General features: G+C 38.2%; 1 protein-coding gene across 1 annotated transcript in view; it reads right to left on the bottom strand.

Annotated features, from left to right (window-relative positions):
• Nucleotides 1-12,774, bottom strand: part of FAM13A (family with sequence similarity 13 member A) — a 319,784-nt gene that overhangs the window by 134,392 nt on the left and 172,618 nt on the right. Inside the window, 1 exon segment of the mRNA XM_038582151.1 lies at nt 2,224-2,387. Coding sequence (XP_038438079.1) covers nt 2,224-2,387 — 164 coding nt within the window.

The following is a 12,774-nucleotide window of genomic DNA, read 5'->3' as shown; positions in this document are numbered from 1 at the left end:
CCACCCGGGCTGCCCCAGAAGCACCCTTATCTTGATTCCCCTGACCTGTAAATTTCTACTTACCCTAGTTCACAAGTCACCCTCTTTCTGAAACCTTCTCTGACTCTCCTCTCCCGAAGTAGTCTGTGGTCCTCCTCTGGCCTCACACAGCACGCTGTGTCCTGTATTGGAAGCTTTTTAAGAGCACCTACGTCTTACTTATGACTTTATTACCAGCCAATTTCACAGTCTTTGGTACATGATGGGCACCTAGTATATGTGTGCTTAATAGTCATATTCAATTTTTATTCACTTTTCCTCTGTCTCCCCAAGTGCAGGATTTATATCTCTCATTTTCAGAATTGCAGGTAAATGCCACATAACTAGATATTCATAAAGATTAATGTCTGTTGAAGGAACCAATACTATAACTTCCTCCAAACTCTCTCTGTCCCACTGATCCTGCAGGCTGATGAAAGATTACTTTCCTAATACACCAACTTACCATGGTTCCCATCACCTATGCCACCTAGCTGAAACTTTCACTGGCTTCCTATTACCTGTAGGATGAAGCCCAGCTCCCTCACTTGGTTCTTCTGCATAGAAATGCACTTTCCTTGACCTTCACACACTCTCTTCTCCTCCTTCAAATCTCAGCTTAGGCTTTCCCTGCCTACTCAAGCTAAAATTTTCTCTGCATGAGTCCGTGACATTAATCTGATTTAGTTTCTTAATATCCTCACTTATTAGAGCTGAAATGAGCTTCACAGGCTTTCTGCCCCGCACCCCCCAAGTATTTTCCTATTGCCCCCCTCACTAAAATGTAAGGTCCATGAACACAGGGCCCTGGTTGGCTTTGTTCAATGCTGCATCCTCTGTTCTAAAGCAATTCCAAGAATCCAAGGTTAGGTGTTGAACAATTGTTCAGTGAAGGAAAGACTCAAAGCAAAAGTACTTCATGTTGGCATTCAAGGTCCTCAATGACCTGACCATACTCCATTTTCCTAGCTTTATGTCCAAGCAATTCCTCATATGACATCTGTTTTATGATATCTCCATTATGCTTTCTGATGGGGCCTTCTTTTTCTTCCTATTTAAATTCTCTTCATCTTTTTTTTATTTTATTTTTATTTTATTTTATTTTATTTTTTATTTATTTATGATAGTCACACAGAGAGAGAGAGAGAGAGAGAGAGGCAGAGACACAGGCAGAGGGAGAAGCAGGCTCCATGCACCGGGAGCCCGACGTGGGATTCGATCCCGGGTCTCCAGGATCGCGCCCTGGGCCAAAGGCAGGCGCCAAACACCGCTGCGCCACCCAGGGATCCCAAATTCTCTTCATCTTTTACAGAAATTCCCACTTTCATAATGCAATCCGAAGTGGTATCATCCTTAGCTATATTATTTATCTGTTTAATGTCTTAAATATCTTTCAATTTTCTAGAGCTCTCTCTCTTGCAATGGATTTCTTTTTTTAAGAAATAGGTTTTAAGGGCAGCCTGGGTGGCTCAGCGGTTTAGCGCCGCCTTCAGCCCAGGGCCTGATCCTGGAGACCCGGGATCGAGTCCCACATCGGGCTCCCTGCGTGGAGCCTGCTTCTCCCTCTGCCTGTGTCTCTCTGCCTCTCCTTCTCTCTGTGTCCCTCATGAATAAATAAATAAAATCTTAAAAAAAAAAAAAAGAAATAGGTTTTAAGTTACAGCAAAAGATTAAAAATTATTAAAAGGAAAAATTTTATATACTAAGATTTAATAAGATTCAGACCTCATCTTACCTATTTTAAGAAAACTGCATGCCTTCTTTAAGTAAACCAAAGGGGTCTGCTTTCAGGTGTAATTTGCAACATAAGAGCTAACAGGCTACATCCAAAATTTGTTAGTGACAGTTGGTCCTAGTAACAACTCTGATGTCCATTTTAATTGCAAATCACATTGGCCGCTGAACATACTATGAAAAGGCAGTCAAAAAGTAACTAACTTTTAACTCTGAGCCTAGCATAGTTCTATTGACTAAAAATTTTTAAAAAATATAAACAAAAAATATAAATAAAATATAACAAACCATGAACACTTTTGTGATAAGAACTATTAGTCAAAAATACTTTCAAAACTTAGAATGGATTTTAAATAGCTTTACTCATCTGCATCCTGCTGACCCTAGTGGTAAATATATGCAAACATGTGGGCCTAAACATCAGAGAAGACAACACAACATGTAACATGTAAACAAAAGAAACATGCTAACCTGGATACCAACTTTGCAACATTAGCATCCTCTGCTGAACTCATGTCATCCCAATAGGGTTTTCTACGACTTAGCTGCAGGCTGACCTGAGGAAGGCCATCACATAGCTCTGATTGTGGAACTCTGTGGGCCTGAATAGACCCTTCACTCCTGGATTTGGGGATCTAGAAAATCAAATTCAAGAGAGAGAGATTTTTAAAATCTTTCAAAATAAGTTATTAAAGATGATTTATTGTAATCTATTAACAACATTCCAAAAAAAAAAAATCAACCTAGGTATTGAATCAAAAATCCTTAAAAGAACTGTCATATAGCAAGGGGCACGGGGAAGAGGAGACACCCATACTTTCAAGGGGAACAGCCCACATTTCTTTCCTGGATTCTGATATAAGTCTTCGCCAGGCTAACCTTCTCCCTGCTCCCCTTAGAAATAATCATTCTGTGTAAAAAGAGATTATAAAAGTATATCTGACTGGCAACCTGGAGTGAACGAAAGAAGTAGAAAAAGGCAGGGTGAAAAAAAGGGGCTGAGAACCATTGAAATGAAGGATGCCAATGTCAAAAATATTTCTATATTTACTACCAAAAAGCAAAATACACAGCAGTTTGCTAACAGTTTCTGTTGTAATCTTTTTTTTTAGGGCAACGTATAGTCTAATATATTTTTAACTAAGGAAAAAACTAGGAAAAGACCCACCTTTTTAGTTCTCTTATATTTCTGGACACATGAGCCCACAGTGCCAAATGAAGTATAATGACTTCTTTTATCTGAAGTTATGTGTTCCCTCCAACCCCAGAAATACCATCATGCTTTTATTTTTTTAATTATTTTTATTTTTTTAATAATTTATTTATTTATTCATGAGAGACACAGAGTAAGAGAGATGGAGACACAGGCAGAGGGAGAAAAGCAGGCTCCCTGCAAGGAGCCCAATGTGGGACTCGATCCCAGGCCCCGGGATCACACCCTGAGCCAAAGGCAGATGCTCAACTGCTGAGCCACCCAGGCATCCCCATCATGCTTTTATATTAGATCAGAAAGAATGTGAATACAGCCAATGAGCTTCTCCTAAAATTGTGTAAAAATCATATGAGAGTTTCAGGAAAGACTCAAACCCTTGATCAATTGTAATTATTATCCTGGAAGCTTTTTCTCATCTCTAAGCTTTCTCATGCTTGTCCTTCAACTGGAATGTCATCCATTCATCAGTGGCCACTGATGGTCTTAGTGGCCTAAGACCAAACCTTAACCCCCTTTGAGGTTGAGATAAGAATCCACTGCCCACGGGGCTTCTCTAATTAATCTCAGGCCTTAATGACCTTTCCCAACTTTGAATTCCTGTAATGCGCCACGATAAAATCTACGTTTGATTTCATGTCATCTGATACCTTCACCCTGGTTGTTTTATATTTCTAGGTTATACAGCCTCAACCAGATGCCTAGGGACAGAGATTAGAGTCTCATTCTCTTCCTTTTCCTCCCCTCTCCCCTGTTACTCTCTTCCTCTTATGTATATTATTAACAATTGAGACATCAAGTTTAGCAAAGTTTTGAACCAATTAATACTGTCAGATAACACAGTATTCAACTACAAGATATTTCCAAGACAGTGACTGACCAAGAAACTAGGATAATAGGCAATTAAAAAAGTAATATAGGGATAATTATAAATATTTAATAAATTCATAGCTCTATGAGGGTTACACAAAAATAACATTGGAAAATAATTTAGCAGCTATATTTAGTGCAAAGTAAACACTCAGTAAAAACTAGCTTTTATTAACATTATGTGAAATTTGTCCAAATCTGATGATTACTAATGAATTGTTCTACTGTATTTCTCCATAGAAGTTTTATAAGTTCATGAAAATCAAGGAAAGCAAGGCGAAAAAAAAAATTAAATTATGAACTATAGTTCATTGACATATTTGCCAAGATTACTTATGAAAGAAATATTAGGAGCACCTGGGGGGTTCAGTTGGTTGAACAACCAACTCCTGATTTGGTCTCACGTCATGATCTCAGGGGCTTGGGATTGAGCCCTGCATTGGGCTCCATGCTCAGTGAGGAATCTGCTGGAGATTCTCTCTCCCTCTGCCTCTGCCCTTGACTTTTTTTTTTAAAGATTCATTCATTCATTCATTCATTCATTCATTCATTCATTCGAGACACACACACACACACACACACAGAGAGAGAGAGAGAGAGAGGCAGAGACACAGGCAGAGGGAGAAGCATGTTCTGTGTAGGGAGCCCGACATGGGATTCAATCCCGGGACTCCAGGATCTCGCCCTGGGTTGAAGGCAGGTGCTAAACCACTGAGACTATCAGGGATCCCATGCCCTTCCCTTGCTTGTGCTCACTGTCTTATAAATAAATCTTTCCAAAAAAAGAAATACTGAGATAAATAAGCCAGAGAACACCTGAAAAGTACAAATATATGCTATTATATATTTCATTAAGGGGCTCCTTTTGGCGTGTGGTTATTTTTCATAAGAGTAGACAGGAAAAATACACTGAAAAAGCAGTAAGATTTCAAACTAGTTAGCTAAAAAATCTCATATCCAGACTTAATTCTCTCTTAGTGTTAAAACAAATACGGGATGCCTAGGTAGCTCAGTGGTTGAGCATCTGCCTTTGGCTCAGGGCATGATCACAGGATCCAGGATCGAGTCCCTCATTGGGCTCCTTGCAGGGAGCCTGCTTCTCCCTCTGTCTGTGTCTGTGCCTCTCTCTCTGCGTGTCTCTCATGAATAAATAAATAAAATCTTAAAAAAAAATAAAACAAATACAAGAGTAGTTGCTTGGCAACATTTCATAGTGTTAAAATAAGGACGTGGCATTTTAGGTTCAGTGATAATTTGAGGGTTCTAAATTCAATTCAATAGTTTATGTAAAGGAGAAATATTCTAAGGTAAAAAGGTGATATGCAGCTGATTCCATTTAGTCAGTTTATATTAAAATAGACTAAATAATTCAAATCACTTAAAATTCAGGTACCAGAAACTATATCAGCTATATTATCAAAGTATATTTATGTGATGATTGAATCTCTATAGAAATAAAATAGACATAACTGTCATTGGGCATGAACTTCAAAATATAAACTCAAAATATATCTAAGTAGTATAAAGAACTGAACTTGTACATAGAACATGAAAATACTGCATGAGTTTATGAGAGAACAAAATTGTTAGAAAAAACTAGCTCAGTAAATCTAAGACTACCAGAACTATAGAGTATATACACATATTTTAAAAGGAATGCACATTTTTAAAGGGGATTAATGATACAGTTTTGAAGATGTAACTTGAAGACTATACATTTTCATTACAGAAATGATTGTAGGAAAAAGAGTGATAAAATTTTAAAGCCTCCTGCTTTACTGATGTTATTAATTTTAATACAAATGTATGAACTTTGAGAAATGGAAAGAGATCACTTTCATTTCCTTAGCTGGAATTGAGCTTTGTAGAAATGATTACTGAGTAGGTAGAAGGGATAGTTTTATTATTATGCTCTGAGTATCCATCTCAGATTGTGTAAAGTTTAGAGGTTGACTTTGAGATGGTACTCAAGGCTCCTTTCATTGTAACTCTCCTAGTCATCCAAGGTTAAGGATATAAGAAGACATCTTATTACTGTGCAAGCTTAAAGCAGTGATTCTAGGGGCACCTGGGTGGCTCAGTGGTTGAGCATCTGCCTTTGGCTCACGTCTTGGTCCCAGGGTACTGGGATCGAGTCCCTCATCAGGCTCTCTGTGAGGACCCTGCTTCTCCCTCTGCCTATCTCTCTCTCTCTCTCTCTCTCTCTCTCTCTGTTTCTCATGATAAATAAATACAGTGGTTCTCACCAGGAGCCAGTTTTGTTTGGAGACATTTCTGGTTGTCATGAAGGGGGTGAGGGTATGTGCTACTAGAATCTAGTGGGTAGAGGTCAGGATTGTGACTAAACATCTTACATTGCACAGGACAGCCTGCCATGAAAAAGAATTACTTGGCCCAAAATGTCAGTATTGCTGAGGCTGAGAAACTCTGGTTCAGAGGAATGGTAAGAAGAAACCGACATTGATGCAACTCTTCTCTTTATATACTTTTCTTCTGGTTCCACCCGATTTTTTTTTTTTGTTGTTATTGGCATGTTAAAATGTAATGGGCCCACGTCAGCTATTAAGTTTAGCAGAAATGGGCTAAGGAGGTCACCTAGGCCTTCTCTGTCTAGTCAATGGCTTTCTGATTCTCTGAGGTTCAGCTCAGGGACGCAAGCTCTGTGAGGCAAGGATTCCAGATAGGATTAAAGGCCTTATTCTGATAAATGAAGTTAATATGCTTGGAGAGACCCTCCTGCAGCTTCCCTCAGAGCGTGTAGCTGTAGTAAGAAAATGGCCAACGAGCTGGGAGACTGGGATGGCCAGCTATCACTTTCCACTGGAGATACCCATTAACTCACACCTCACTTTGCTGCTTTATTTTAGTGATTTCTTCATGATAACTTCTGTTCTTGAAGGTGAAAACTATAAAAGCCCCAAACCATCTATGGAAAACATTTTGCTCAGAAGAATCTGCCATAGACTGTTTGAGTTAAAGATCTAGGCACATGCTGCGTGATCTATGTGTACCACTGAAATACTAAGAATTCTAGGAATTGTAAAAAGAGCACATTCCATGCATGTATTTACAGGCATGGAACAGACTTAACACAAATAATTGGAGCTCCTTTAGATTTTGAGATTCCATGGGAATAGAAACACAAGAGTAACTTTTGACAATGTAAAATTAGGAAATACTCTCTCAGATGTTGTTGCTATTACTGCTATAAAGAGTTAATGAACACTTCTCTGTGTTAAGCATGGTTCCAAGAGATTTACATCAATTAATCCATTTAATTGTCACAACAACCCAAAGAAGCAGGGACCATTATCATTACCACCTCACAACTGAGAAAACTGAGGCATCAAGAATTTGAGTTATTTGTCCCATTGAGTAAGTGGCAGAGCTACATTTACAACCCAGAGAGTCAGGCTTCAGTACTTATGCTTACCACTACTTATATATTTGGTTACATGTGAAACACTAGAATTGCAAGAAGAAAAGGCATTTTTGGATGAAGTCATATTACATCCCATAATGCAGGCCATTTGCCCTTTTTTTAGCCATTAGTAGTTAAAACTCCAAATTTATTTATTTGGCATCTACTAGCAGTATAATCAGAAGGAAAAAATAAGATATGAGGACAAAATTATATGGAAAATATATTCATTGTATTTTTAATTTATAATATGCCAAAAATGGGGGATCCCTGGGTGGCTCAGTGGTTTAGCGCCTGCCTTTGGCCCCGGGCATGATCCTGGAGTCCCAGGATTGAGTCCCACATCGGGCTCCCTGCATGGAGCCTGCTTCTCCCTCTGCCTGTGTCTCTGTTTCTCTCTCTCTCTCTCTCTCTCTCTCATGAATAAATAAATAAAATCTTTAAAAAAATGCCAAAAATGTAAGCATTTTAAATAGTCAAATTACTTTCATAGGTAATTATGGCACATATACTATGAAGGATCATTTAGTCATGGATAGGTCTCTAAAGTTTTTAGTGAGACTGAAATAATTGTGCTATGATATATAACATAGTGTGTGCCCATTTAGCAAATAAAACTGTATAGTTCTATGCCTCCAATGAACTCCAGTCATTGCCATACTTAACACATACATGAATAAATTTCAAAAGCCAAAACATTGAATTCTGACACAGTCAACACTACAAATGTTTTAACATAGTCTCATCTTTAAAAATTGAACAATAAATCCGGCACCAGAAAAACATGTCTGTGTAACCAGCCTCTGATTTACCCTGATACATCGACATGACTAACACTACTGAAGACACAAGAGTAGGTCATAAGTACAGGCCTTCCATTCTGGGGCAAGTGCAAGGTAGCAGGTGTCTGCCTTGCAGGACTGAAATGAAGCAATAGCAGGTGAATCAGGAGGAGGTGGCATTCAACTGACTAACTCTGAAATCTGAAACTCTCTTTCCTTTGTGTAGGTGGAGTGGGTTCCCTGCTTATTATTTTAAGTTTCTTCCCAGGAAAGAAATGTGCATGTGAATCAACTGTAGGAAAATGTATTCAGAATGATTTGATAGATATCTAAGTTGTGTTTGAGGGAGGAGAAGAGCCCAGGGTCCACTTATTATGCTGCTGTCTTAGCTCTCCCTCCTCAACTGCAGGGCAATTTAGAATAACAATTTAGAATGCTATTGAAATAGTTTTATTAATAGTTTTTTTAAAGTTCAAGCATAAAAAAAATAGTATTTCAGTCTTAGGAGTCACCCTAAGTACAGGTCAGTTGCTGTGCATCCATTTCGAAATTATAGAAACTGTAAGTCTGGTTCTTTTCATCATCGGGTATTTTGAGAGATGTTAGAATAGGGCAGAAAATCACAATCAAGGCTTAAATGATGAAGGGAATTGTAATAGAAGGAATTCAAAAAGTTAAGTTTCAGATCAATCAGACCAATCACAGGTTTGCAGTATGGCCCAAGCAAGTAAGGAACCCTTAGCACCTGGTTTTCCCAAAGTGTTCACTTCTTACCTCCTCTGCAAAGGTAAGAGCGGTCACAGCAGAGATTCTTATCTGTTCTGTTAATTGCTGTAGTCCTGACTCCTAAAACAGTACTTGGCAAAGAGTAGGCAATCACTAAATATTTGGGTAATAAATGAAAAATAAATGACCAAACTAAATGATATCATCTTCCTCCCAGAAACGCAGAAATGGTAACATCAGTTGATACCATCAAGCACACTAATTCCCCTGTGTAAGCATTACTCTTGTTTTAGAAGTTTCCTTTATATTAATTTTCAAAACTTGTAAGTTAGCTAGGGCCTCTTCATATCAACATGGTTTTAACTGCTGTTTTACAAAGTTACTCATTCACATCCCTGACTTCAGATCTTTTAACAAGAAAAAATTCAAGCAGAAGGTAACTGCAAACTGAGTAGTTTAGGAATTTAGATAGAAGACTTTCATAAATTTTCTTCCTATTAGCAATATAAAAATTTGCCCAAATTTTTTTTGCCATTTAAATTTTTAAAAAAGATTTTATTTATTTATTCGTGAGAGACACACAGAGAGAGAGAGAGAGAAAGAGAGAGAGAGAGAGAGAGAGGCAGAGACACAGGCAGAGGGAGAAGCAGGCTCTATGCAGGGAGCCCAACGTGGGACTCGATCCCAGGTCTCCAGGATCACACCCTGGGCCGAAGGCAGCGCTAAACCGTTAAGCCACCGGGACTGCCCTATTTTAATTATCAAAATCAATGAGAATGTTTATCATCCCAACCCAAATGTAACCTTTGGCTTCAAGTTTTTGCTAATTTAGAGGATAGGATTACTCTGGGTAATGAGGCCTTAAAACAGGATATTCTGGAAGCTTATTCCAAAGGGATATTACTGACACTAGAAGGAATGACATGAAGCAGAAGTTCCTACCCAGGGGTGCACACTGGAATGTCCTTTGGAGATTTTAAAAAGCACATCTACCTAAATTCTTTCTACCACCATTCCACTCCTCAGTCTCAAGGAATATCTCCTGAGATGGATCCTGGGCAAGTATATTAAAAATAACAACAAAACTCTTTAGAATAATATGTGCTGCTGATTCAAGTTTTAAAATTTGCCAAGAAGTAAATAATTTCTCTTTGAGGCTTTTGAAAATAAATCCTAACGCAAAAAAAGATTAAATTAAATGAACATTAACTGAATTGTTTGATTATAGTTAGCCATATAAATTTCATGTTTATATAAGAAAAATTAGTTGGAAAATTAAGGAATTAGATGTTTATTTTAGAACCACTCACTTTTTGAATTGAAGAGAGGTCTATTCCAATCCCTTTATTTCAAAAATGAAGTCCAGAGGCTCAAAGAACTGAAATGAGCTGCCCAAGATTGTAGATAGTGGGAAAGTTGGCTATTAAAGAGTCCTTTCTCTTGGCAAGATTGTATAGATAGTGGGAAAGTTGGCTGTTAAAGAGTCCTTTCACCTGGCCAAAGTGACAGTGAGAAGTAAAGTAAGAAAATGCAACATCTAGGGTAAATGAAACAATTAGTGTAGTTCACGGAAGCAACACGTCTTCTCTGGCCCAGAAGGAAAGCAGATGGCAACACTTTGGGCCAGGAGCACACTGCAGTTGTATGGAGTTGTAACCTACCTCGTAGAATAACATGACCAGTCTTAGCCTGACATAAAGGTTTGTTTATTTGAGAAAAATACACTTCTATCTTGTTTAAGTCAATGCATGGGGTTTATTTACATGCAAGGAAATCTAACCCCATGATGCAATATTTTGCTCAAATACTACTTTATCAATAAAGCCCTCCTTGACACTATATAATAAATAGCAGAATTCTCCCTTATGCACTACTCCCCATTTTCTTTACCTTGCTTTATTTATCTCTACTGCACATAATGCCATCTGATACACTGTATATTTACTTATGTTTATTTATTTGTTGTCTTCTCCCCCTAAACAGACATAAGTTCTCTGAGGACTGGAACTCTCATGGGTTTGTGTTATAAACATGGTTGGATGGAGGGATGGCTGAGGGTAGGTCAACAAAGGGCATGGCCCACCTTAAAGGAAAATCCAACTGCTTACTTTTATTGGATCAAAATTTAGCTACATGGTGACACATAGCTAGCTGCCTGGAAAGTTAGGAAAAGTAGTCTTATAGCTGTACCTCAGTGTACCCAGTCAAGGGATGTAGGGAGAATAGTTCTTGGGAGGCCACTAGCAGTCTTGACCACAGACCTAAACAAATAAAGGAGGGTCTGCAAAGGATATCTAGGGAGGAGCATTCCAGATAAAGAAAAGAAGAGAGTAAAGTTCTGAGGAAGTATGATTCTCAAGTCTGAGGAACAGCAAGGAGGTCCCTGTGGCAGGAGCTGAATGATATGAACAGTGGCAAGAAATGAGGTTAATGATGTAGTAGAGGGCCCAGATTACATATAGTTGTAGGCATTTTAAAGACTTTGGTTCTTACTCTGAGCAAACAAAATTTTTGTAAGATGCTGAACAGAAAAGTAACAGGTCTTTCATTTTATAATGATCCTTCATTGAGAAAAGACTACAGAATGGGCAGAGTGATGCAAAGAGAGCAATTAGGAAGTCAGGGAGATGCTTGTGACTGGAATACAAGGTCAGGGGAGAAGACATTAGATTCTGGATACATCCTCAGTGTGGAGGCAACAGGATATGCTGATGCACTGGATGTGGGCAGGCAGGGGTCAAGGATGATGTCAAAGTTTTTTGGTTTGAGGACTGAAGGATGAAACTGCCATTGTGGAATTAGAAAAGATAACAGGAGGTACAGATTTTGGTTGGTAAATCAGGAGTTTATATAGTTATGCTAAAACTTTATTTAGTTATGCTAAAAACTTTAAACTAGTAACTTTGGACATGTATTTTTGAGATGCACAAAACATGGAGGTGGAGTGTCATATAGGCAGTTGAATATAATAGTTGGAGATGAGTAGCTTCAACTGAAAATACAAGTTTGGGAGTCATCTCTAATATTTGGTATTTAAAAATTTATTAGAAGAGATCACCTAGGGAGTGAATCTAAATAGAAAAGAAATCAGACTAAGGACTAATATCCAGAGCATGCCAAAGTTAGAGAGAGGAGACCAGACAGACTAAGGAGTGGACAGTGAGGTAGAAGGAAAACTAAGAGAATGTCCTGAAAGGCAGGGGGGAAAGGGTTTCAACAAGAAAGGAATAAATACAGTTGCCCTATAATTCAGCAATTCTAAAACATGTATCTACATAAAGACTTGTACATGAATGTTCACAGCAGCATTATTTATTATAGTTAAAAAGTGGAAACAATTCAGGGCACATGGGTGCCTCAGTTAGTTAAACATCTGCCTTTGGTTTAAGTCATGATCCCTGGGTTCTGGGACTGAGCCCTACAACGGGCTCCCTGCTCAGCATAAAACCTGCTTTTCCCTCTCTCCCTGATGCTCCCCCTGCTTGTGCTCTCTAATAAATACCTAAAATCTTTTTAAAAAGTGGAAACAATTCATATGTCCATCAACTGATATATGGATAAGCAAAATGTATATATCTATACAATGGAATACTATTTAGCTATAAAAAAAGGAGATGGGTTTCCAAGAAGGCAGAGGAATAGGAGACTTTAATTTTGTCTCATCTAAGGAATTCAGTTAGATAGCTATCAAATCATTCTGAATACCTGGGAACTCAATCAGAGATCTAATAAAAAGAATTGCTGCAATTCTACAAATAGAAAAGTGCCTACTTTCTGCAAGAATGACAGGACAGAAAAACTCACCTCAAAAAAGAGAACAAGAGGCAGTACTGACTCCCAGGGACCTAATCAGTATGGATTTAAGTAAGATGTCGGAACTAGAGTTCAGAATAACAATGATAAAGATACTAGCTAAACTGGCTAGTAAAAGCACAGAATACACCAGAGAATTCCTTTCTAGAGAAATAAAAGACTAAAATATAATCAACTCAAAATTAGAAATGCTATCAATA

The sequence above is a fragment of the Canis lupus genome, chromosome 32 (assembly GCF_011100685.1).
Source record: "Canis lupus familiaris isolate Mischka breed German Shepherd chromosome 32, alternate assembly UU_Cfam_GSD_1.0, whole genome shotgun sequence".
Lineage (NCBI taxonomy): Eukaryota > Metazoa > Chordata > Mammalia > Carnivora > Canidae > Canis > Canis lupus.
The sequence above is the reverse complement of the archived record's forward strand: the minus strand, read 5'-3'. Positions and strand labels throughout refer to the sequence as shown.